The sequence below is a fragment of the Macaca nemestrina genome, unplaced genomic scaffold, assembly GCF_043159975.1.
Source record: "Macaca nemestrina isolate mMacNem1 unplaced genomic scaffold, mMacNem.hap1 Scaffold_98, whole genome shotgun sequence".
NCBI lineage: Eukaryota > Metazoa > Chordata > Mammalia > Primates > Cercopithecidae > Macaca > Macaca nemestrina.
In genome coordinates this window covers 94,439-120,778 of record NW_027257889.1, presented here as the reverse complement: position 1 = coordinate 120,778, position 26,340 = coordinate 94,439, and the positions used below count along the sequence as shown (strand labels likewise).

Sequence of the window (26,340 nt, the reverse complement as noted above, 5' to 3'; positions counted from 1 at the left end):
ATGCAAAAAAGTTGGAATAAAAAGTAAGAACACCCTTCAAATGTTACGAATGCATCCTAGTCTCAATTATTCACATTCACGAGAATGATTCACCTATATCCCACTTTAGCAAAATTTCACCTACTCTCGCCTACCAATTGACTAATCAAAACAAACCAAGACAGAACAATAAATTCAAATTCATCCAGTAACCTGAGGGGAAAACCTACACCTCAAAATGTAGTCTACAGATATTCACACAGGATGTCATCTACTGTGAAAACACATGCACAGAGACAGTCCCTTCACATGATCAGAATACTCACAACTCCACAACAACATATTAGATATGGGATCATCTTGAAATGCGGCCATCACTAACCAGTTGTCCCTTTTACATAGACAAAAACCTGAGGACCACATTATGTTATGTAGAAATGACTGTACACCTGTGTGCGTGTGTGTGTGTAGGGATCCGGGGAATCCAATAGTCATTCCAGCCTCTTGATTTTTTCCATGTTCAGGCTCTTGATTCTATATCCGAGTGAAATGACTTGCCAGTGGGGAACAAGATAAGTCTTTGCAGGAAGGGCTCTGGTGGGAGCTAGATACTCAAATAATAAAGCATCGAGTGTTGGAAACATGCACTGAAGTTAGATGAAATACTCAATGCACAGTTTAGACGGTGAAAGACTTTCAGGTAATCATGCAATCACCGACCGGCTGATTGATGACATTCCCCGAATTTATGATTGCAAGAAGAGACAAATACTCATGACATTCTATTTCCGGTGGTTGGGGACATACGATGGCAACATACTGTCTGCCAGTCATGCTCATCACACTGTACTTTGCACACACGTCACACAGAGACACTGTTAATACGCACATTTGTGTGCTTGAGCAGGGTTGCACCCAAGATTCTGTGGTTGCACGGAGCCCTGAGTTATGCCCTCGACATCTTTACTCTCGGGTTGGTCAACTTGGATCACTGTACCGAACGAGAAACGGAGCCTGAAATCCAATCAGCGAATACACAAAAGGAAGGGGCCATTTCCCACAATCATTTCCACTGCAACACCACCTCGGATGAACAAGTCTCATTGCAGCTTAGGGACTGTGCTTCAGAGATGCACCTTTTGCAGCTGGACGATTGACCCGAAATCTCCCAAATGCCATTTTGATACACACCAAATGAGATTTATTTCAGTACTTGCTGATTTTATTTTAGTTGAATACACACACGCTCCTGTGTTTGATTTCCTTTATTATCAATACGACTTACTTCCAAATGACTCACATACCAGTGGGATGATTTTCTGCTTCAATTCATTGGAAATGGACAGCATTCAATAGGCAAGTGTGTCTGTCTGTCTGTCTCCAGCATTCTGTGGGTTCCACCAAGGGCACAAGTCCTAGGGTGCCTGAGGTCCATTCAACAAGCAATGTAAAAACGGCGAGGCAGGTTCAAAAGAAGAACACCCTTCCTCTCTTCAAATGCGTCCCAGTTTCCACTACTCAAGGTAGGGAGAAGGATCCACAGAAGTCCCACGTTCGCAACATTTCAACTTCTGGTGCTCACCAACAACTGACGAATGAAACACACCCCAAGAGAAAATAGTCAACCCCGTCCCCTGCAATAACCTCATGCGCAATCCTACACCGCAATATGTCATATTCAGAAATTCACACTGAATGTCATCTACCATGAACACAAACACACAGACACTGCCTCCACAGGTTCAGAAGACTCACGACTGCAAAACTCGATGTTTGCCATGTCTGGGCTCATCCTGAAACGCAGCCATCACTATCCAGTTGTCCCTCTTGTGTAGACAGAAACCTGGGCTCCTCATTACTTTATGTCGGATTGACTGTGTATGTGATGTGATGGTGTGTGTGTGTGCGTGCGTGAACCCCCTCGTGGGTGTGTGTGTGTGTACGTGTATGTGTGTGTGTGTCAGTGTGTGTGCGCATGCACTCCTGCGTTTGGGTGGAGACTTTTCCTGAGATCACTGGCACACAAACAGAGCCCTCTTGCTGTGTTTGTTCCTCCCTTTGGATCTCCTGGTCCTCCCTTGCAGAGAAGTGAGTGTGTCAGTGTTCATGGACTCCTGAGGTGTCAGGTTCCTTGAAGAGAGGTTCAGCAGGGAGCTTTGCTGTTCAGGATGACGGTTGTTCATCCCACCCTTGTATTTTGATGGATGAATCACAAGCACGTTGGGAGGCAGGGTACATTCGACTTTTCTGACGTTGAAGTCAGGCTTGGTTTTGTTTTGCTCTTGGAGGAACTTCCAATGGTCTAAGGTGCTTTCCTGAGTGTCTCTTTCCACCAAGTGCTCCTCCAAGTCAGGTACCTGGAGGCAGGGTTCTCTCTGGAGCTCTCCTTGCGTTGCTCGCCTGTCTTTGTGTTCAGCGCCAAGGGCTCCTGGTTCCCTGCCTATTGACACACTCTCACTGCATCTTTCCAGTTCACTCTTCTGGATGTAAAAGAGGACATAGGCCTGTTGACTCAGGACAGAAGCGATGCTACAGGCAGTGACCTCGGCGTCATCCATTTTATACCACTGGCCTCCTGGAGCTTTGACATAAGAGAGGTAATGTCCGTTGTGACAACTCCACCCAGCGTGGACCAGCACAGCATAGAGGACATAGACTAGAGGTCCCGTGTTCTGCTGAGACATGTATGGCTGCATGTCAAGGCACTCAGGGTATTGCACATTCTTGGCAAGTTTGTTGCCTGTGACATCGGAGAATCTCTTCAATACAAGGATGAGGACCTTGGCAGAAGTGTGTAGAGTGAAGGTCTTGGAGGCAGGCGCCTTCTGGAGACAGGCATTCTCTCCATTGAGTTCTTCGGGCTTCACCACCTGTTCCAAAGCTTGCTTCACACTCTGAGCTGCCTGGATATCCAGGGCGATGTCCAGGTAAGGGTCAAAGGTGTCCGAAATGCCCTGGCAGTGGAGACACTTGATTTGAGATCTCCAGCAGCCTCCAAATATCTGGTGGATGAGGGTGGTGTCCTCAGAGTCATGATCTACCTGCTTGTGCCCGGGAAGGCATGCCTTTTTCATGGCATCCACAATGAACATCAGAAACTCATGGGCATCTTCCTGCTTGCCTCGATGGAAGCCAGCAGTCAATGCCTGTGAGGGCTGGGTGACGTGGCCAGGACAGTGGAGGGCCCATGTAATGTGAACTTCCATCGTACACAGCATGCAGCACTTGTGACGCTGACAAAGTTGAGAGTGCTCCTGGGACAGCATGTAGTTGGCAAGGGGCGGTGTGTATGTCAGGCACTGCAGGGAAGCATTCAAGTAGCAAGTATTTCCCATATTCTGGAGCCCAGCCCCCACCGCAGCAGGTCTCCTGCTACTGAGAGGAAGCTTCTTTCTGGGGGCAGGCTGTCTTGCCACGGGAGCCAAATCATCACAGAGGTTGACTTGGGTCTCAGATGACAGTGGTGACTTCTCAGGTAGAGAAGTCCGCTGAATTTCAGCAAAAGCTGCATCTGGCCGAGAAGATATGAGTTTTGAAAAGTGGTTGAACTGCCACTCACCTCCCAAGTGGAGAGAATCGGCCTCCATGTCGCCAGGAGCAAGGATCACAAGCTTTTTCTGCTGAGACCACACGTTGCAGAAAGACGCTATCTCTTCCGAGAGAGTCTTCAAATGACGCGCCATCTGGCTGCATCAGCCCTTATATAACTCAACCCCGCCTACCGCGAACACCCCACCCACTCATCAGGTACGCGGTGCACCAATCCAATATCAGCGCTCAGTTAAAGAATGAGTCATAGGGTATGTCCCCTTGTATTCCCCAGGGAGTTCACTTAAAACTCCTGGGGAATGCGTTAGTTTACTTAAAACAGTGGTAGGGAACAATTCTGTCCTTACAAAACAATGTGTGTGTTTGTGTGTATGTGTTTGCTTGCGTGAACTTGTGGGCATGCGGAATCATGCCCATGTGAGTGTTTCTTTGTTTTTGTTTATATGTCTGGGTGTGTGTGTGTTTGAGCTGCGATGTGCTTCTAACTATGTGCTTTTGGCAGTTACGATCATCCTTTCAGGCACTGAAGGACAGGAAGTCAGACCTGTACTTTCTGACTTGAGAATCATCAATGAAGTACAGTTAATAACATAGTGTATTTGTTTCCTTAATATCAAAGAAGAAATCCGTGCAGTCTAATAAGTATTCTAGCGATAACCTTTCCATGTTCAGCCTATTGATTCTGTGTTCGAGTGAAATGACTTACCAGTGGGGACCAAGACATGTCTTTGCAGGAAATGCTCTTGTGGAAGCTATATACCGAAATCATAAAGCATCAAGTGTTGGAAACATGCACTGAACTTAGACGAAATACTCAGTGCCCAAATTAGACTGTGAAAGACTTTCAGGAAATCATGCAATCACCGACATACCAATTGATGACATTCCCCGTATTTATGATTGCAAGTAAAGAGAAATACTCATGACATTCTATTTCCAGTGATTGAGGTCCTATGACCGCAATTTAAGAAATCATGATATCAGAAAACTTGACTAATCACAATTTAATCCAACTAAAACCTTTGGTTCATTTAAGAAAGGATGAATATAAAAACAACATATCACACAGCATGGGAGATAATATTTTAATACGTATGTGATAATGGATCAACATTTGAGAGAGATGAAATAAATAGTTGTAAATTTGAGAATAGCATATAACCAGAATTAAACACTGTAAATGCCTGGGTGATGGGAGTGAGTCCATGTCTCAGGAGGAAACATAGAGATTTAAAAGCAGGGCGTCTAAAAGAGATTTGCATACCATTGTTAAAACTGGCGGTTGTTTTAGTAAGAAAGAGAAAAATAAACCATTTGTCTTAGGGATTGTTGCATGTATTTTTCATCGTCTGAGATGTTGCTTCCAATTCCAGTTAAGCATTGTGTGGTGGACTTGCAGTTACCACATTTGGTGGAAAATGTCATGCTGATGAAGGTAGACTTGTTTCCCAAACTAAGAGGGACAGAATTTGGGTGTTTCTTTGGGACTTTTGGCTTACTAGGAATAAAGATCCTGGCTCTAGGGATTTTCTTAAAAATTTTCAGATAATGAGAAAGAGAATAGAATTTAGGCCAGGTGGCAAGGCCTCGAGGTGTACAGAAGCATCCCCGGTCTCAGGGCCCATGAAATCAGGATGATTTTAGGGAGGATGGTGGAATGGGGAGAGTGTGACCTTTGGCCTCCTTTCTTTCCCTTTTCTTTTCATGGGTCAGGTGTGCTCTATCAGAAGGCTTCCCCTTTCTGTTGGACAGAGTCCTGGAAGAAGAAATGAGCGCTGCTGAGAAAGATGCTCCACAAGGAGGAAGGAGCCACTATTTTCAGGAGCATGATCCCCAGAAGCATGAGAAATCCAGATGCCGTGGCTTTACACAGGATGCTGGAGTTTCTTTCCTCTGGATCCGGGAACTTGGCATCAGTGTTCTGTAATGCCCATAACTGATTTTGAGGTGAGTCCACTTGATAACCTGTCTGCGTGTCATGCTCATTACACTGCAATTCACACACATGTCACACCGAAACACTCTGAATGAGCATATTTATGTGCTTGAACAGTGTTGCATCCAAGATTCTGTGATTCTACAGAGTCCTGAGTTCTGTCCTGGACATCTCTACTCTTGCGTAGGTCAACTTTGATCACTATACCTAATGATAAATGTACCATTAAATCTAATCAGCAAATACACTAAAGGAAGGGGCCATTCTCCATAATTGTTTCACTCTGGTAGGTCAACTTTAATAACTGTACCTAAGAAGAAAGGGATCTGTGATGATTCCACATCAAAGAACCTGTTGATTTTTTTGTCATTTGAATGAATTATGTTAATATTTAAATAGAGTTTAAAACCCCAGATTTCCCATGAAATCTAATCAGCCATGAAATCTAATCAGCAGATACACAAAAGGAAGGGGCCATTCTCTAAAATCGTTTCCACTGAAACACCACCACCAATAAACAAGTCTCATTGCAGGAAAGGGATCCTGCTTCCAAGATCCAGTTTACACAGTTGGACGATTGACCCAGAATCTCCCCTAATGCAATTTTTTAACACCCCAAGTGAGATTTATTTCCGGGTTTTCTAATATCATTTCAGCTGAATACACACACTCCTGTGTTTCAATTTCTTTCAAACACCTTTTAATAATGAAGTATCTTGCTGCTTCACCCCTTATATAACTAATGCCCACCCACCGGTTCCACTACATTTACCCATCAATTACCCAATTTAACAATGAAATATCAGCAGTCAATTAAGTTTTGTGTCTTAGGTTGTATCCTTTTGCATTCCTCAGGGAATTTAATGGACACAGCTTAAATTGTGATTATAGAACAGTTGAATCAGATTTACTAATCAGTGTTATGGGCAAATATGATAGGAGTGGAACTGAGTTAGGACAGTGGCTACATATTTGCCTTATTTCATGTAAAACAATGCCAGTTAACAATTGTGTACGTATTAAACAGTTTGTGTCTGTGTGTGTATTTGTATCTTTGTGTCTGGATGTGAGAGTGTGTGTGTGTGTTGAGAAGTACTTCCAAGCATGTGCATCTGGGAGATAAGATCATTCTTTCCGCAATTGAACGACAAGAAGTTGGAACTACACTTTCTGATTTGAGAATGTGCAGTGATGTTATGTAATTAACACAGCATATTGTGTCTTAATTAAAATGGAGAGATCAATGGAGTCAAATAGACATTCCAGAGATAACCTTCCCATTTTTGACCAATTGATTCTATATCATGTTGCAATGATCTGGCTGTGGGGACAAGACAAGTATTTGCATGAAATGGTCTTGTGGAAGCAATATATGCAAATAATAAAGCATCAAAAGGGACTATGCGTTCAATTTGTAGAAATATTCACTTAAGTTTGATGAAATTCTCAATGCCCAAAATAGACTGCAGAACACTTTCAAGAAAACATGCTATAACCCAGAGATTAATTGATGACATCCACCGAAGTGATGACTGCAAGAAAAGAGAAATATTCATGGAATTTTATATCCAAGGGTTTCCTGTATATGACAGCATATTTTGAAAAGTCAAAATCAGAAAAACTTGACAAACAGGAAGATATCTAAGCTAAAACCTTTTGTTCATTAAAGGAGCGATGAGAGGCAGTTCCAAGATGGCCGAATAGGAACAGATCCAGCCTCCAGCTCCCAGCGTGAGCAACACAGGAGACGGGTGATTTCTGCATTTCCAACTGAGGTACCGGGTTCATCTCACTGGGGCTTGTTGGACAGTGGGGGCAGGACAGTGAATGCAGCACACAGAGCAACAACCGAAGCAGGGCGAGGCATCACCTCACCCAGGAAGTGCAAGGGGGAAGGGAATTCCCTTTCCTAGCCAAGGGAAACCGTGATACGCAGCACCTGGAAAATTGGGTTACTCCCATGCTAACACTGTCCTTTATCAAGGGTCTCAGCAAATGTCACACCAGGAGATTATATCCCGCATCTGGCTTGGAGAGTCCCACGCCCACAGAGCCTCCCTCATTGCTAGCACAGTAGTCCAAGATCTAACTGCAAGGAGGCTGCAAGGCTGGAGGAGGGGCGCTTGCCATTGCTGAGGCTTGAGTAGGTAAACAAAGCGGTGGGGAAGCTCAAACAGGGTGGAGCCCACCACAGCTCAAAGAGGCCTGCTTGTCTCTGTAGACTCCACCTCTGGGGAGAGGGCATAGCCAAACAAAAGGCAGCAGAAACCTCTGCAGATTTAAATGTCCCTGTCTGACAGCTTTGAAGAGAGTAGTGGTTCTCCCAGCATGGTGTTTGAGATCTGAGAACAGACAGACTGCCTGCTCAAGTGGGTCCCTGACCCTGGAGTAGCCTAACTGGGAGACACCCCCACTAGGGTAAGATTGACACCTCACATCTCACACAACCGGGTACCCCTCTGAGACGAAGCTTCCAGAGGAATAATCAGGCAGAAACATTTGCTGTTCAGCAATATTCACTCTTCTGCAGCCTCCACTGCTGCCACCTAGGCAAATAGGGTCTGGAGTGGACCTTGAACAAACTCCAACAGACCTGTAGCTGAGGGTCATGACTATTAGAAAGAAAGCTAACAAACAAACAGAAAGGACATCCACACCAAAACCCCATCTGTACATCAACATCATCAAAGACCAAAGGTAGATAAAACCACAAAGATGGGGAAAAAGAAGTGCAGAAAAACTGAAAATTCTAAAAATCTGAGCAACACTCCCCCTCCAAAGGAATGCAGCTCCTCTCCAGCAATGGAACAAAGCTGAACAGAGAATGACTTTGACGAGTTGAGAGAAGAAGGCTTCAGACGATCAAACTTCTCCGAGCTAAAGGAGGCAGTTCGAACCCATAGCAAAGAAGCTAAAAACCTTGGAAAAAGATTTCCTGAATGGCTAACTAGAATAACCAATGTAAAGAAGTCCTTAAATGACCTGAGAGAGCTGAAAACCATGACATAAGAACTACATGACAAATGCGCAAGCTTCAGTAACCGACTCGGTCAACTGGAAGAAATGGCGTCAGTGATTGAAGATCAAATGAATAAAATGAAGGGAGAAGAGAAGTTTAGAGAAAAAAGAGTAAAAAGAAATGAACAAAGCCTCCAAGAAATATGGGAATATGGGAAAAGGCAAAATCTACGTCTGATTTGTGTACCTGAAAGTGAGGGGGAGAATGGAACCAAGTTGGAAAACATTCTGCAGGATATCATCCAGGAGAACTCCCCCAACCTAGCAAGGCAGGCTGACGTTCAAATTCAGGAAATACAGAGAACGCCACAAAGATACTCCTCTAGAAGAGCAACTCCAAGACACATAATTGTCAGATTCACCGAAGTTGAAATGAAGGAAAAAATGTTAAGGGCAGCCAGAAAGAAAGGTCAGGTTACCCACAAAGGGTAGCCCATTAGACTAACAGTGGATTTCTCGGCAGAAACTCTACAAGCCAGAAGGGAGGGGTGGGGCAATATTCAACATTCTTAAAGAAAAGAATTTTCAACCCAGAATTTCATATCCAGCCAAATTAAGTTTCATAAGTGAGGGAGAAATAAAATCCTTACAGACAAGCAAACGCTGAGAGATTTTGTCACCACCAGGCCTGCCCTACAAGAGCTCCTGAAGGAAGCACTAAACATGGAAATGAACAACCCATACCAGCCACTGCAAAAACATGCCAAAATGTAAAGACCATCGATGCTAGGAAGAAACTGCATCAACTAATGAGCAAAATAACCAGCCAACATCATAATGACAGGATCAAGTTCACATGTAACAATATTATCCTAAATGTAAATGGGCTAAATGTTCCAATTAAAAGACACAGACTGGCAAGTTGGATAAAGAGTCAGGAGCTCTTATAGGGCAGGCCTGGTAGTGACAAGACCCACCAGTTTGCTGTATTCAGGAGACCCATCTCACGTGCAGAGACACACATAGGCTCAAAATAAAGGGATGGAGGAAGATCTACCAAGCAAATGGAAAACAAAAAATGGCAGGGGTTGCAATCCTAGTCGCTGATAAAACAGAGTTTAAACCAAGAAAGATCAAAAGAGACAAAGAAGGCCATTACACAATCGTAAAGGGATCAATTCAACAGGAAGAGCTAACTATCCAAAATATATATACACCCAATTCAGGAGCACCCAGATTCATAAAGCAAGTCCTTAGAGACTTACAAAGAGACTTAGACTCCCACACAATGATAATGGGAGACTTTAATACCCCACTGTCAACATTAGACAGATCAACGAGACAGAAAGTTAAGGATATACAGGAATTGAACCCAGCTCTGCACCAAGCAGACCTAATAGACATCTACAGAACTCTCCACCCCAAACCAACAGAATATACATTCTTCTCAACACCATATCGCACTTATTCCAACATTGACCACATTGTTGGAAGTAAAGCACTCCTCAGGAAATATAAAAGAACAGAAACTATAACAAACTGTCTCTCAGACCACAGTGCAATCAAACAAGAATTCAGGATTAAGAAACTCAATCAAAACTGCTCAACTAAATGGAAACTAAACATCCTGCTCCTGAATGACTACTGGTTACATAACGAAATGAAGGCAGAAATAAAGATGTTCTTTGAAACCAATGAGAACAAAGATACAACATACCAGAATCTCTGGGACACATTTAAAGCAGTGTGTAGAGGGAAATTTATAGCACTAAATTCTCACAAGAGAAAGCAGGAAAGATCTAAAATTGACATCCTAATATCACAACTAAAAGAACTAGAGAAGCAAGAGCAAACACATTCAAAAGCTAGCAGAAGATAAGAAATAACTAAGATCAGAGCAGAACTGAAGGAGACAGAGACACAAAAAACCCTTCAAAAAGTCAATGAATCCAGAAGCTGATTTTTTGAAAAGATTAACAAAATTGATAGGCAGCTAGCAAGACTAATAAAGAAGAAAAGAGAGAAGAATCAAATAGATGCAATAAAAAATGATAAAGGGGATATCACCACTGACCCCACAGAAATACAAAGTACCATCAGAGAATATTAAAAACACCTCTACATAAATAAGCTAGAAAACCTAGAGTAAATGGATAAATTCCTGGACACATACATTCTCCCAAGACTAATCCAGGAAGAAGTTGAATCCCTGAATAGACCAATAACAGGCTCTGAAATTGAGGCAATAATTAATAGCCTACCAACAAAAAAGTCCAGGACTAGAAAGATTCATAGCCGAATTCTACCAGAGGTACAAGGAGGAGCTGGTACCATTCCTTCTGAAACTATTCTAATCAATAGAAAAAGAGAGAATCCTCCCTAACTCATTTTATAAGGCCAACACCATCCTGATACCAAAGCCTGGCAGACACAACAAAAAAAAGAGAATTTTAGACCAATATCCCTGATGAACATCCATGCAAAAATCCTCAATAAAATACTGGTAAACCAAATCCACAGCACTTCAAAAAGCTTATCCACCATGATCAAGTGGGCTTCATCCCTGGGATGCAAGACTGTTTCAACACACACAAATCAATAAACGTAATCCAGCATATAAACAGAACCAAAGACAAAACCACATGATTATCTCAATAGATGCAGAAAAGGCCTTTGACAAAATTCATCAGCTCTTCATGCTAAAAACTTAATAAATTCAGAATTGATGGAACATATCTCAAAATAATAAGAGCTATTTATGACAAACCCACAGCCTATATCATATTGAATAGGCAAAAACTGGAAGCATTCCCCTTGAAAGCTAGCACAAGACAGGGATGCCCTCTTTCACCACTCCCATTCAACATAGTGTTGAACTTCTGGCCAGGGCAACCAGGCAAGAGAAAGAAATAAAGGGTATTCAATTAGGAAAAGAGGAAGTCAAATTGTCCCTGTTTGCAGATGACATGATTGTATATTTAGAAAACCTCATCCTCTCAGCCCAAAATCTCCTTAAGCTGATAAGCAACTTCAGCAAAGTCTCAGGATACAAAATCAATTTGCAAAAATCACAAGCATTCTTATACACCAATGACAGACAAACAGAGAACCAAATCATAAGTGAACTCCCATTCACAATTGCTTCAAAGAGAATAAAATATCTAGGAATCTAACTTACAAGGGATGTGAAGGACCTCTTCAAGGAGAACTACAAACCACTGCTGAATGAAATAAAAGAGGACAGAAACAAATGGGAGAACATTCCATACATTCCATGCTCATGGATAGGAAGAATCAAGAATCAATATAGTGAAAATGGCCATACTGTGCAAGGTAATTTATAGATTCAATGCCTTCCCCATTAAGCTACCAGTGACTTTCTTCACAGAATTGGAAAAAACTACTTTAAAGTTCATATGGAACCAAAAAAGAGTCCGCATTGCCAAGACAATCCTAAGTCAAAAGAACAAAGCTGGAGTCATCACACTACCTGACTTCAAACTATACTACAAGGCTACAGTAACCAAAACAGCATGGTACTGGTACCAAAACAGAGCTATAGACCAATGGAACATAACAGAGCCCTCAGAAATAATACCACACTTCTACAACTATCTGATCTTTGACAAACCTGACAAAAACAAGAAATGGAGAAAGGATTCCCTATTTAATAAATACTGCTGGGAAAAGTGGCTAGCCATAAGTAGAAAGCTGAAACTGGATCCTTTCCTTACACCTTATACAAAAATTAATTCAAGATGCATTAGAGACTTAAATGTTAGACCTAAAACCATAAAAACCCTAGAAGAAAACCTAGGCGATACCATTCAGGACACAAGCATGGGCAAGGACTTCATGTCTAAAACAACAAAAGCAATGGCAACAAAAGCTAAAATAGACAAATGGGATCTAATTAAACTAAAGAGCTTCTGCACAGCAGAAGAAACTACCATCAGTATAAACAGGCAACCTACAGAATGGGAGAAAATTTTTGCAATCTACTCATCTGACAAAGGGCTAATATCCAGAACCTACAAAGAACTCAAAGAAATTTACAAGAAAAAAAAAAAATCCCATCAAAAAGTGGGCAAAGGATATGAACAGACTCTTCTCAAAAGAAGACATTTATGCAGTCAACAGACACATGAAAAAATGCTCATCATCACTAGCCATCAAAGAAATGCAAATCAAGACCACAATGAGATACCGTCTCACACCAGTTAGAATGGTGATCATTAAAATGTCAGGAAACAACAGGTGCTGGAGAGGATGTGGAGAAATAGGAACACTTTTACACCGTTGGTGGAACTGTCAACTATCAACTAGTTCAACCATTGTGGAAAACAGCATGGCAATTCCTTAAGGATCTAGAACTAGAAATACCATTTGACCCAGACATCCCATTACTGGCTATATCCCCAAAGGATTATAAATCATGCTGCTATAAAGACATGCACACATATGTTTATTGCATCACTATTCACAACAGTAAAGACTTGGAACCAACCCAAATGTTCATCAATGATAGACTGAATTAAGAAAATGTGGTGCATATACACCAGGGAGTACTATGCAGCCATAAAAGAGGATGAGTTCATGTCCTTTGTAGGGACATGGATGCAGCTGGAAACCATCATTCTCAGCAAACTACTGCAAGAACAGAAAACCAAACACCACATGTTCTCACTCATGGATGGGAATTGAACAATGAGAACACCTGGACACAGGAAGGGGAATATCACACACCAGGGCCTGTTGTGGGGTGCGGGGAGGAGGGAAGGATAGCATTAGGAGATACGCCTAATGTATATGACAAGTTAATGGGTGCAGCACACCAACATGGCACATGTATACATATGTAACAAACCTGCACTTTGTGCATATATTCCCTAGAATATAAACTATAATAAAATAAAAAAGGGACGATGAAAATAAATGAAATGTAACACACAGCATGTGAGATAATGTTTTCATACACATCTAAAAAGCCTTAAAATTCAATAGAAATTAAATAAAATCTTCTAAAACTTGACAAAAGGAAAGAACAAAAATTACAGACTGGAAAAGCCTGGCTGACTGGAGTGATGTCCTGTCTCAAGAAAGAACAAACAAAACACAAACAAACAAAGGATTCTGAAAGCAGAGAATCAAACAGATATTTGTACACCGTTCTTCCTTCTTCCTACTAGCATTCTTCATAGTAGGAAAAGGCAAAAACAACCCAAATGTGTCACGAATTGCTTCATCCGTTTTTTTGGATCTGAAATACTGCCTCAATTTTCAGTTACTCATTGTGGGGTGGACCTGCAGTTACCACATTTGGTCCAAAATTTTATGCTGATGAAGGTAGACCTGTCCTGCATTTTCAGAGGGACAGAATTCTGGTGTTTCTCCAGGTTCCTTGGCTTACCAGGAATGAAGATCCGGGAAGAATGTGTGTGTGTATGTATGTATGTACATAAGTATTTCCTGTTTTTAAATTTAAAAAATATGGGATACATGTGCAGAACGTACAGGTTTGTTATATAGGTATCCTTTGCCATGATGGTTTGTTGCACCTATTGACTCATCCTCTAAGTTCTCTTCCCTCACCCCCAATCCCCAGCGGGCCGTGTTGTGTGTTGTTCCCCTCATTGTGTCCTTGTTTTCTCAATGTTCAACTTTCACTTATTAGTGAGAACATGCGGTGTTTGATTTTTTGGTTACTGTGTTAGTTTGCTCAGTATGATGGCTTCATCCATGTGCCTGCAAAAGACATGATCTCATTCCTTTTTATGACTGCATAGTATTTTATGGTGTATAGGTACCACATTTTCTTTATCCAGTCTAGCACTGAAGCGCATTTGGGTTGGTTTCATGTCTTTGCTATTGTATATAGTGCTGCAATAAACTTACATGTGCATGTGTCTTTTTTTTTTATTTTAATTCTCATTTATTTGCTTATAAATAACATTGATTTTCATATCAATTTTATTTTTAGACCAATAGGTTTCTTTTTTTTTAATTCATTTATTATTATTATACTTTAAGTTGTAGGGTACATGTGCATAACGTGCAGGTTTGTTACATATGTATACTTGTGCCATGTTGCTGTGCTGCACCCATCAACTCGTCATTTACATCAGGTATAACTCCCAATGCAATCCTTCCCCCCTCCCCCCTCCCCATGATAGGCCCCGGTGTGTGATGTTCCCCTTCCTGAGTCCGAGTGATCTCATTGTTCAGTTCCCACCTATGAGTGAGAACATGCGGTGTTTGGTTTTCTGTTCTTGTGATAGTTTGCTAAGAATGATGGATTCCAGCTGCATCCAAGTCCCTACAAAGGACACAAACTCATCCTTTTTGATGGCTGCATAGTATTCCATGGTGTATATGTGCCACATTTTCTTAATCCAATCTGTCTCTGATGGACATTTGGGTTGATTCCAAGTCTTTGCTATTGTGAATAGGGCTGCAATAAACATACGTGTGCATGTGTGTTTATAGCAGCATAATTTATAATCCTTTGGGTATATACCCAGTAATGGGATGGCTGGGTCATATGGTACATCTAGTTCTAGATCCTTGAGGAATCGCCATACTGTTTTCCATAATGGTTGAACTAGTTTACAATCCCACCAACAGTGTAAAAGTGTTCCTATTTCTCCACATCCTCTCCAGCACCTGTTGTTTCCTGACTTTTTAATGATTGCCATTCTAACTGGTGTGAGATGGTATCTCATTGTGGTTTTGATTTGCATTTCTCTGATGGCCAGTGATGATGAGCATTTTTTCATGTGTCTGTTGGCTGTATGAATGTCTTCTTTTGAGAAATGTCTGTTCATATCCTTTGCCCACTTTTTGATGGGGTTGTTTGTTTTTTTCTTGTAAATGTGTTTGAGTTCTTTGTAGGTTCTGGATATTAGCCCTTTGTCAGATGAGTAGATAGCAAAAATTTTCTCCCATTCTGTAGATTGCCTGTTCACTCTGATGGTAGTTTCTTTTGCTGTGCAGAAGCTCTTTAGTTTAAATAGATCCCATTTGTCAATTTTGGCTTTTGCTGCTGTTGCTTTTGGTGTTTTAGACATGAAGTCTTTGCCCATGCCTATGTCCTGAATGGTACTACCTAGGTTTTCTTCTAGGATTTTTATGGTATTAGGTCTAACATTTAAGTCTCTAATCCATCTTGAATTAATTTTCGTATAAGGAGTAAGGAAAGGATCCAGTTTCAGCTTTCTACTTATGGCTAGCCAATTTTCCCAGCACCATTTATTAAATAGGGAATCCTTTCCCCATTTCTTGTTTCTCTCAGGTTTGTCAAAGATCAGATGGCTGTAGATGTGTGGTATTATTTCTGAGGACTCTGTTCTGTTCCATTGGTCTATATCTCTGTTTTGGTACCAGTACCATGCTGTTTTGGTTACTGTAGCCTTGTAGTATAGTTTGAAGTCAGGTAGCGTGATGCCTCCAGCTTTGTTCTTTTGACTTAGGATTGTCTTGGAGATGCGGGCTCTTTTTTGGTTCCATATGAACTTTAAAGCAGTGTTTTCCAATTCTGTGAAGAAACTCATTGGTAGCTTGATGGGGATGGCATTGAATCTATAAATTACCTTGGGCAGTATGGCCATTTTCACGCTATTGATTCTTCCTATCCATGAGCATGGTATGTTCTTCCATTTGTTTGTGTCCTCTTTTATTTCACTGAGCAGTGGTTTGTAGTTCTCCTTGAAGAGATCCTTTACATCCCTTGTAAGTTGGATTCCTAGGTATTTTATTCTCTTTGAAGCAATTGTGAATGGAAGTTCATTCCTGATTTGGCTCTCTGTTTGTCTGTTACTGGTGTATAAGAATGCTTGTGATTTTTGCACATTAATTTTGTATCCTGAGACTTTGCTGAAGTTGCTTATCAGCTTAAGGAGATTTTGGGCTGAGACAATGGGGTTTTCTAAATATACAATCATGTCATCTGCAAACAGGGACAATTTGACTTCTTCTTTTCCTAACTGAATACCCTTGATTTCTTTCTCTTGCCTGATTGCCCTAGCCAGAACTTCCAACACTATGTTGAATAGGAGTGGTGAGAGAGGGCATCCCTGTCTTGTGCCAGTTTTCAAAGGGAATTTTTCCAGTTTTTGCCCATTCAGTATGATATTGGCTGTGGGTTTGTCATAAATAGCTCTTATTATTTTGAGGTACGTTCCATCAATACCGAATTTATTGAGCGTTTTTAGCACGAAGAGCTGTTGAATTCTGTCAAAAGCCTTTTCTGCATCAATTGAGATAATCATGTGGTTCTTGTCTTTGGTTCTGTTTATATGCTGGATTATGTTTATTGATTTGCGAATGTTGAACCAGCCTTGCATCCCAGGGATGAAGCCCACTTGATCATGGTGGATAAGCTTTTTGATGTGTTGCTGAATCCGGTTTGCCAGTATTTTATTGAGGATTTTTGCATCGATGTTCATCAGGGATATTGGTCTAAAATTCTCTTTTTTTGTTGTGTCTCTGCTAGGCTTTGGTATCAGGATGATGTTGGCCTCATAAAATGAGTTAGGGAGGATTCCCTCTTTTTCTATTGATTGGAAAAGTTTCAGAAGGAATGGTACCAACTCCTCCTTGTACCTCTGGTAGAATTCAGCTGTGAATCCATCTGGTCCTGGACTTTTTTTGGTTGGTAGGCTATTAATTGTTGCCTCAATTTCAGAGCCTGCTATTGGTCTATTCAGGGATTCAACTTCTTCCTGGTTTAGTCTTGGAAGAGTGTAAGTGTCCAGGAAATTATCCATTTCTTCTAGATTTTCCAGTTTATTTGCGTAGAGGTGTTTATAGTATTCTCTGATGGTAGTTTGTATTTCTGTGGGGTCGGTGGTGATATCCCCTTTATCATTTTTAATTGCGTCGATTTGATTCTTCTCTCTTTTCTTCTTTATTAGTCTTGCTAGCTGCCTATCAATTTTCTTAATCTTTTCAAAAAATCAGCTTCTGGATTCATTGACTTTTTGAAGGGTTTTTTGTGTCTCTGTCTCCTTCAGTTCTGCTCTGATCTTAGTTATTTCTTATCTTCTGCTAGCTTTTGAATGTGTTTGCTCTTGCTTCTCTAGTTCTTTTAGTTGTGATATTAGGATGTCAATTTTAGATCTTTCCTGCTTTCTCTTGTGAGAATTTAGTGCTATAAATTTCCCTCTACACACTGCTTTAAATGTGTCCCAGAGATTCTGGTATGTTGTGTCTTTGTTCTCATTGGTTTCAAAGAACATCTTTATTTCTGCCTTCATTTCGTTATGTACCCAGTAGTCATTCAGGAGCAGGTTGTTCAGTTTCTATGTAGTTGAGCGGTTTTGATTGAGTTTCTTAGTCCTGAGTTCTAGTTTGATTGCACTGTGGTCTGAGAGACAGTTTGTTATAATTTCTGTTCTTGTACATTTGCTGAGGAGTGCTTTACTTCCAATTACGTGGTCAATTTTGGAGTAAGTACGATGTGGTGCTGAGAAGAATGTATATTCTGTTGATTTGGGGTGGAGAGTTCTATAGATGTCTATTAGGTCTGCTTGCTGCAGAAATGAGTTCAATTCCTGGATATCCTTGTTAACTTTCTGTCTCGTTGATCTGTCTAATGTTGACAGTGGAGTGTTGAAGTCTCCCATTATTATTGTATGGGAGTCTAAGTCTCTTTGTAAGTCTCTAAGGACTTGCTTGATGAATCTGGGTGCTCCTGTATTGGGTGCATATATATTTAGGATAATTAGCTCTTCCTGTTGAATTGATCCCTTTACCATTATGTAATGGCCTTCTTTGTCTCTTTTGATCTTTGATGGTTTAAAGTCTGTTTTATCAGAGACTAGTATTGCAACCCCTGCTTTTTTTTGTTCTCCATTTGCTTGGTAAATCTTCCTCTATCCCTTTATTTTGAGCCTATGTATGTCTCTGCGTGTGAGATGGGTCTCCTGAATACAGCAGACTGATGGGTCTTGACTCTTTATCCAGTTTGCCAGTCTGTGTCTTTTAATTGGAGTATTTAGTCCATTTACATTTAAGGTTAATATTGTTAGGTGTGAACGTGATCCTGCCATTATGATATTAACTGGTTATTTTGCTCGTTAGTTGATGCAGTTTCTTCCTAGCCTCGATGGTCTTTACATTTTGGCATGGTTTTGCAATGGCTGGTTCCGGTTGTTCCTTTCCATGTTGAGTGCTTCCTTCAGGGTCTCTTGTAAGGCAGGCCTAGTGGTGACAAAATCTCTAAGCATTTGCTTATCTGTAAAGGATTTTATTTCTCCTTCACTTATGAAACTTAGTTTGGCTGGATATGAAATTCTTGGGTTTAAAATTCTTTTCTTTAAGAATGTTGAATATTGGCCCCCACTCTCTTCTGGCTTGGAGAGTTTCTGCTGAGAGATCTGCTGTTAGTCTGATGGGCTTCCCTTTGTGGGTAACCCGACCTTTCTCTCTGGCTGCCCTTAAGATTTTTTCCTTCATTTCAACTTTGGTGAATCTGGCAATTATGTGTCTTGGAGTTGCTCTTCTCGAGGAGTATCTTTGTGGCGTTCTCTGTATTTCCTGGATTTGAATGTTGGCCTGCCCTACTAGGTTGGGGAAGTTCTCCTGGATGATATCCTGAAGAGTGCTTTCCAACTTGGTTCCATTTTCCCCCTCACTTTCAGGTACCCCAATCAGACGTAGATTTGGTCTTTTTACATAATCCCATACTTCTTGCAGGCTTTGTTCATTTCTTTTTCTTCTTTTTTCTTTTGGTTTCTCTTCTCGCTTCATTTCATTCATTTGATCCTCAATCGCAGATACTCTTTCTTCCAGTTGATCGAGTCGGTTACTGAAGCTTGTGCATTTGTCACGTATTTCTCGTGTCATGGTTTTCATCTCTTTCATTTCGTTTAGGACCTTCTCTGCATTAATTACTCTAGCCATCGATTCTTCCACTTTTTTTTTCAAGATTTTTAGTTTCTTTGCGCTGGGTACGTAATTCCTCCTTTAGTTCTGAGAAATTTGATGGACTGAAGCCTTCTTCTCTCATCTCGTCAAAGTCATTCTCCGTCCAGCTTTGATCCGTTACTGGTGATGAGCTGCGCTCCTTTGCCGGGGGAGATGCGCTCTTATTTTTTGAATTTCCAGCTTTTCTGCCCTGCTTTTTCCCCATCTTTGTGGTTTTATCTGCCTCTGGTCTTTGATGATGGTGATGTACTGATGGGGTTTTGGTGTAGGTGTCCTTCCTGTTTGATAGTTTTCCTTCTAACAGTCAGGACCCTCAGCTGTAGGTCTGTTGGAGATTGCTTGAGGTCCACTCCAGACCCTGTTTGCCTGGGTATCAGTAGCAGAGGCTGCAGAAGATAGAATATTTCTGAACAGCAAGTGTACCTGTCTGATTCTTGCTTTGGAAGCTTCCTCTCAGGGGTGTACTCCTCCCTGTGAGGTGTGGGGTGTCAGACTGCCCCTAGTGGGGGATGTCTCCCAGTTAGGCTACTCAGGGGTCAGGGACCCACTTGAGCAGGGAGTCTGTCCCTTCTCAGATCTCAACCACCGTGTTGGGAGATCCACTGCTCTCTTCAAAGCTGTCAGACAGAGTTGTTTGCGTCTGCAGAGGTGTCTGCTGCGTTTGTTTAATTTACTGTGCCCGGTCCCCAGAGGTGGAGTCTACAGAGACAGGCAGGTTTCCTTGAGCTGCTGTGAGCTCCACCCAGTTCGAGCTTCCCAGCTCGTGCATGTGTCTTTATAGTGGAATGATTTCTATTCCTTTGGGTATATAGCCACTAATGGGATTACTGGGTCAAATGGTGTTTCTGGTTCTAGATCCTTGAGGAATCACCATACTGTCTTCCACAATGGTTGAACTAATTTACAGTTTCCCCAACAGTGTAAAAGCGTTCCTCTTTCTTCTCAGCCTCACCAGCATCTATTGTTTCTTAACTTTTTAATAATCACCATTCTGATGGGTGTGAGATGGTATCTCATTGTAGTTTTGATTTTCACTTCTCTGATGATCAGTATTGTTGAGCTGTTAAAAAATATATTTGTTGGTTAGATAAATGTCTTCTTTTGATAAGTTTCTGTTCATATCCTTTGCTCACTTTTGATGGGGTTGTTTTTTTTTTTTGCTTGTAAATATGTTTAAGTTCCTTGTCAATTTTTGTTATTAGACCTTTGTCCGATGGGTGGGTTGCAATAATTTTCTCCCATCCTGTAGGTTGATTGCTCATGCTGATGATAGTTTCTTTGCTGTGCAGAAGGTCTTTAGTTTAATTAGATCCGATTTGCCAATTTTGGCTTTTGTTGCAATTGCTTTTGACATTTTTGTCATGAAATCTTTGTCCTTGCCTGTGTCCTGAATGATATTGCCTAGGTTTTCTTCTAGGGTTTTATGGTTTTGGATTTTACATTTAAATCTTTAATCCAGCTTGAGTTAATTATTGTATAAGGTGTAAGGAAGGGGTCAAGTTTTGGTTTTCTGTATATGGCAAGCCAGTTTTCCCAGCATCATTTACTGAATAGGAGATCCTTTCTCCCTTGCTTGTTTTTGTCAGGTTTGTCAAAGATCAGGTGGTCATAGATGTGTGGTGTTATTTCTGAGGTCTTTGCTCTGCTCCATTGGTCTATATGTCTGTTTTGGCAACAGTAGCCTGCTGTTTTGGTACCGTAGCCTTCTAGTACAGTTTGAAGTTAGCATAATGCCTCCAGCTTTGTTATTTTTGTTTATGATTGTCTTGGCTATCTGGGGTATTCTTTGATTCCATATGACATTTCAAATAGTTCTTTCTAATTCTGTGAAAAATGTCAACGGTATTTTGATGGGTATAGCATTGAATCTATAACGTTTGGGCAGTATGGCCATTTTCACAATATTGATTCTTCCTATTCATGAGGATGGAATGTTTTTCCATTCGTCTGTGTCCTCTCTTATTACCTTGAGCAGTGGTTTGCAGTTGTCCTTGAAGAGGTCTTTCACATCCGTTGTACTCCTAATTGTATTCCTAGGTATTTTACTCTTTGTAGCAATTGTGAATGGGAGTTCATTGTTGATTTGGCTCTCTGCTTGACTATTGTTGGTGTAATGGAATGCTTGTGATTTTTGCACAATGATTTTGTGTCTTGAGACCTTGGTGAAGTTGCTTATCAGTTCAAGAAGTTTTTCAGTTGAGATGATGGGGTTTTCTAAATAGGAAGTCATGCCATCTGCAAACAGAGACAAGTTGACTTTCTCTCTTCCTATTGGAATACCCTTTATTTCTTTCTATTGCCTGATTGCCCTGGCAAGAACTTCCAATACTATGTTGAATAGAAGTGGTTACAGAGGGCTTCCTTGTCTTGTACCGGTTTTCAAATGGAATGCTTCCAGCTTTTGCCTATTCTTTATGATATTGGCTGTATGAAATAGCTCTTATTATTTTAAGGTATGTTCCATCAATACGTAGTTTATTGAGAATTTTTAACAGGAAGGGATGTTGAATTTTATCAGAGGCATTTTTGCGTGTATCAAAATAATTGTCTGGTGTTTGCCTTTGGTTCTGTTTATGTGATCAATTACATTTATTGATTTGTGTATGTTGAATCAGCCTTTCACTCCAAAGATGCAGCCCACTTGATCGTGGTGGATAAGCTTTTTGATGTGCTGCTGGATTCGGTTTGCCAGTATTTTATTGAGAATTTTTGCATCGATGTTCATCAGGGATAATGGCCTGAATTGAGCAGGTGTGTGTGTGTGTGTGTGTGTGTGTGTGTGTGTGTGTTTACCTCGGTTTGCCAGTAGGTTGATGTGTGTGTGTGACGTGTGTGTGTGTGTGTGAATGTGTGATAGAGAGCCAAATTAGGGCAGAGGAGGCTCCCTGGCCTGTCATGACATTGTATGTTCTGAATTCAAGATGCTCTAATGGACTGTGTCAGTTGGCCTTCAGCCAGGAGGTGGTGCTTGCAAAAGACTGCCAGCTGTGGTGGTAGTGGTGAGATTTGGACTTGCCTTATGTTACCCATGGGAGGTACTCTGGTGTCTCAGGGAATGGGTAGAGCCAAAGGGCTTCTAAAAGTTTCTTCTGTTATTTGTGTTAATCTACCAGGGTAGGTGGTTGAGCAAAACCAAGTGGGAACTAGGTCAGGTAAAGTGATGCTCTGGCTCTCTACGTGTGGGACAAGCAGTGGCTCCAGTGGGAATTGGAAGGCAGTTCTTAGGCCACTGGGGTAATTTTCCAGAGAGAAGTGAAGCTGCCTCTGCCTCTGCACAAGGAGAGTCCATATGAAGAATGGGGAGTAGCAGCTTGGCAGTAAGCCCCATCCAGCTCCCACATCCTTGGCGAGGCAGGTCTCACACCCACAGTGTTCCACTGGGAGTAGTTAGCTAAGTTTCAAGAAGTCTAAACTCAGAGCTCAAAACTGACCCATACCATAAGCCTCTCCTATTGAGACAGTAACTGCAGCCTTCAGGCCAAACCCCTCCTGATCCACCTGCAGAGCAGGGGCATCCAGCTCCTGTGCTTGCTGCTGCATCACACGTCCCACTCACCTCTCAGTTCTGGCCTGGGGAGTTTGTCCCCACAGAAAATTATATCAAACATTTCATTTGGGAGGTTCTCTCAACCTGTGACCACCATTTGAGTTAGCTGGCAGACTTCTGGGAGGTCCTCTCTGAGGTAGAATCAGAAATGGCTTCCCTCCATCCTGCCAGAAACTGGGAACGTGCTGGAGACTCAAAGCACATCCCAATGCCACTCCTCATATACTCGTCACTCTTCACTGAATCAACTCCAGCCCTGAGTACTATTAAGGCCTTCCCCCATGGCCTAGATTGATAGGTTTCCCAATGGAAGTGTATATCTTACAGTCAGTTTATCCCCCTCTCACACCCTGGAAACTCAAAATTTTCTGCCTAGCTTATGGTGTAAGCTGCATCCTGCTGCTTCTTTCAAATGGTCTGTGGCTTATTTCAATTTTCCTGTTAAGTTCCTGTGTTGCTTCTTGAAAGAAAGTTCAGTGTGAATCTCTACACACCATTTTGTCTTTCCAAGTGCAAGAGGCAGGCTAACAATGCCTTCAATCCACCATCTTGGAAAACAAAAGTAACAGTTTTCTCATTTTTAAAGGTTTTGTTAAGATCTGTTAATGACTCACAAAGAAATAGTATTGGGTATATTTGAAATTAGTATTTATTCATTTATGTTGATAAGTGAAAACACAAGACGGTTATCAAGATGGAAGTACTTAATATGTATACTTCAATATTCTTAGATGCAAATAACTTCACTTTTGATGTATTTTTATTTTACATCAGTTTCATTTCAACTTAGGTTTAAGGGGTTCTTGATAATCTGACATGATAAGTGGTGTTGGAATTGGCATTAAAATCCACCATGCTCTACAGCACTTCATCCTTCTTCGGCAGTCACCAATTTGATCTTCTACTACTTTGCAGACATCTCTTCAGCAAACACCAGACAAATTGAGACAATGACCTTCAGCAGCACCCAAACCACCTCTTACTGCAGGAAAGAAGATCCAGTGAGATAGTCCACAAATGGAATGTAAATCCATAAACACTCTTAAGTAACAGAATAAATTTAGTATGAGCGTTTCTATGTGGGAGCTTTTGAAATGGTTGCTGCTCATATGTCAGAGACACATGCAGATTAAGAAAGGTAGTAGTTCCGATCCTGGTTTGGCACAACAGTCACGGTATTTTTGGTGGGGGAAAAGGGATGTGGGAGGGGATGGTACATCTTCATCTTTTCCTCTGGATTTTCTCTCAGAAATGGCTGTTGCTTACTGCAGGGCAAAAATGCCAGTGTCTTCTGCCAGAGAGGGTTACTGAGGGCCATAGTGGTTCCACCTTGTGGCTGATACTGATAGTCCCTTTCTGCTTTTTTCGTTCCTAGCCAAAAAAGATGTTTCTGCTGTCTCAGGTATGCTGATTTCAGGAGTTGTTTTTTCTATATGGCTATTCATTTTTGTTTTTTTTGTTTGTTTGTTTGTTTGTTTTTTCTTTCACTCTCTCTCTCTCTTTTTTTTTTTTTTTTTTGGCTTCACTGTGTTGCTATAGTTTCTTAAGTGGTCCCTTGAACCTTCCCAGCGCTATTTTGGTTTGTACATAGCTATCTATAAATTTTTTCTTGGGGGAAGTGTAGAGTTAAAGGCTGGTATATCCTGCTTTTGCTCCCCTGAGTGATTTTATTCCCCCAAGCTAATATTTCAGGCTTTCAATTTATTCGTGCTTTCATCTGTTCAAACAAGTGGAAATTACTTTTTCTCTCCACATTTAGATTTGCTCTATCTACTTTAATTGCTAATAGCGTCTTAGTCATAGGATAGATTAGTTAGAAAAAAGTATATTTTTGACATTATAAATGATCCTTTCAATTTGTGTCTAAAAGTGGAAAATATTAGAAAGCTTGACATTTATTATTGTGTCCAGACCAGTATTTCCTCCAGATAACCTTTATTACAACAAAGATAATTTAATGAAGATCTCTCTAATGGTAAAGCTGGTGGCTTTGTGCTATTATAATATCCTTAAAGTGACAGTCTAGTGGAAAGACCAACTAAAGCAAGGGTTAGGAGAAAAACAGTTATTACTTTCATTTTGGTCTCACTCTGCATTAAGAGTTTTCATTGTGTCAAAGATTTATTATTCATTAAGTAGCCTAATGTTCATTTAATAATAAATGGATCCTATTAAATATGATTTTTAAAATTATAATCACATTACTTTTATTCACATTTGTCTACTGATGCCATTCACAGATGAGAATGGTATAATGTTATTTTATTTTTTTCATTTTGCCACATCTTTATTTACTTAGGTTTATGCTGTATCGAACAATGTATGTGTGGGAATAGTGGGTGATTCAGGAATGCATGAGGCGGAGGTTTAAGCTCTTTAACTTTGGACAATTAAAATTAGCAATATAATATTGAAATACATGCATAACACTCAAGTGATACTTTCAAAATAGTGTATATTTTCTATGTTTATTTGTAGCTTTTAAACCCAGCTAGAAGTATTCTATTTCTTTTAGGCACCATAAGTCTGAAAGTCTGTAGTGAAAGCTACGAGTAGTAAATGATGCTAATTCATGTGCTCCCACCTGTGGAAGAATTGAATGTCTTAGATGAAAAAAAGATGGTGCAATTGGTGTACCAAGTATCTTAGAATATAATATGGTGGTGGTTTTTCTGTTTCTGTAGCACAGTAACATATATACTATACCCAAGTCATCAAGTTATTTAAATATGCCTTTAAACAGGGAGAACTGAAAATAATACTGTGAATCCTGGTAAGCATTTAAAAATAATGAGGAGAATATTGGCTTTATAAAGTCAAAATTTATCTGAATACAACCCATATAGCAATTTCATAGCAAAACACTTCCTTCAATCCTATTAAAGTCAGAAGGAAAAGAAGAATGCCCACTGTCAATGCTGTATTAATATAGTTCTAAAAGTTTTGAACAATGAAACATATTGTAAGAAGAGAAGTCAGAGGACATTTGAGCCCATTGTTTTTCCTCTCCTTCTATACCTCCCAACATACCATTGGAATGTTGTAACATTTTGAAGAATCTATAGTAGTGTTGCAAATCATAGAATACTATGAATGCATCTGAATCTGAGATATCCCCAAAAGATACAAAATAGGTGTGACTAGAATGAAAGAAAGATTTAGGCTTTTGGCCATGACTGCAAGTGAGCTGCTCTCAAGTGACTGCTGCTATAGAACATATATATAGTAGAGGATCTCTTTGAAACATTTCTATCCCTGAAAATGGTTAGGCAAGTTCTTAAAATATCTCCTCTTTCAAACACAAAAATAGTCTGTGAACTGGAGCTTGAGCAGTGGGCACTTTGTATTGGATAGCTGATGGAGGGGGTGAGGGTTTCCCAGAGCTTCTGGGAAGATCTGCTATGATCAGTAATGCTAATGATGGTACTACTGACTCTTGGGCCAT

The 26,340-nt window shown here is 40.7% G+C and overlaps 1 protein-coding gene and 1 long non-coding RNA gene across 4 annotated transcripts in view; one reads left to right on the top strand and one right to left on the bottom strand.

Annotated features, from left to right (window-relative positions):
• Window positions 1-26,340, top strand: part of LOC139361720 (uncharacterized) — a 79,600-nt gene that overhangs the window by 20,434 nt on the left and 32,826 nt on the right. For 2 of the 3 annotated variants that reach the window (XR_011619301.1, XR_011619300.1), the window contains exon 4: window positions 5,242-5,475. This is a non-coding gene — a long non-coding RNA (uncharacterized lncRNA). Of the gene's footprint in view, window positions 1-5,241; window positions 5,476-7,133; window positions 7,444-26,340 lie in introns of those variants that run through there. The other variant, XR_011619302.1, reaches the window with a different exon arrangement.
• On the bottom strand, window positions 1,992-3,566 carry LOC139361719 (ubiquitin carboxyl-terminal hydrolase 17-like). The gene has a single exon (XM_071090483.1). The coding sequence runs from the start codon at window positions 3,564-3,566 to the stop codon at window positions 1,992-1,994; it is 1,575 nt and encodes a 524-aa protein (XP_070946584.1).

Coding starts and splice junctions, on each gene's coding strand:
- LOC139361719 (XM_071090483.1), bottom strand. CDS start 3,566: ATGGAGGCCGATTCTCTCCACTTGGGAGGTGAGTGGCAGTTCAACCAC.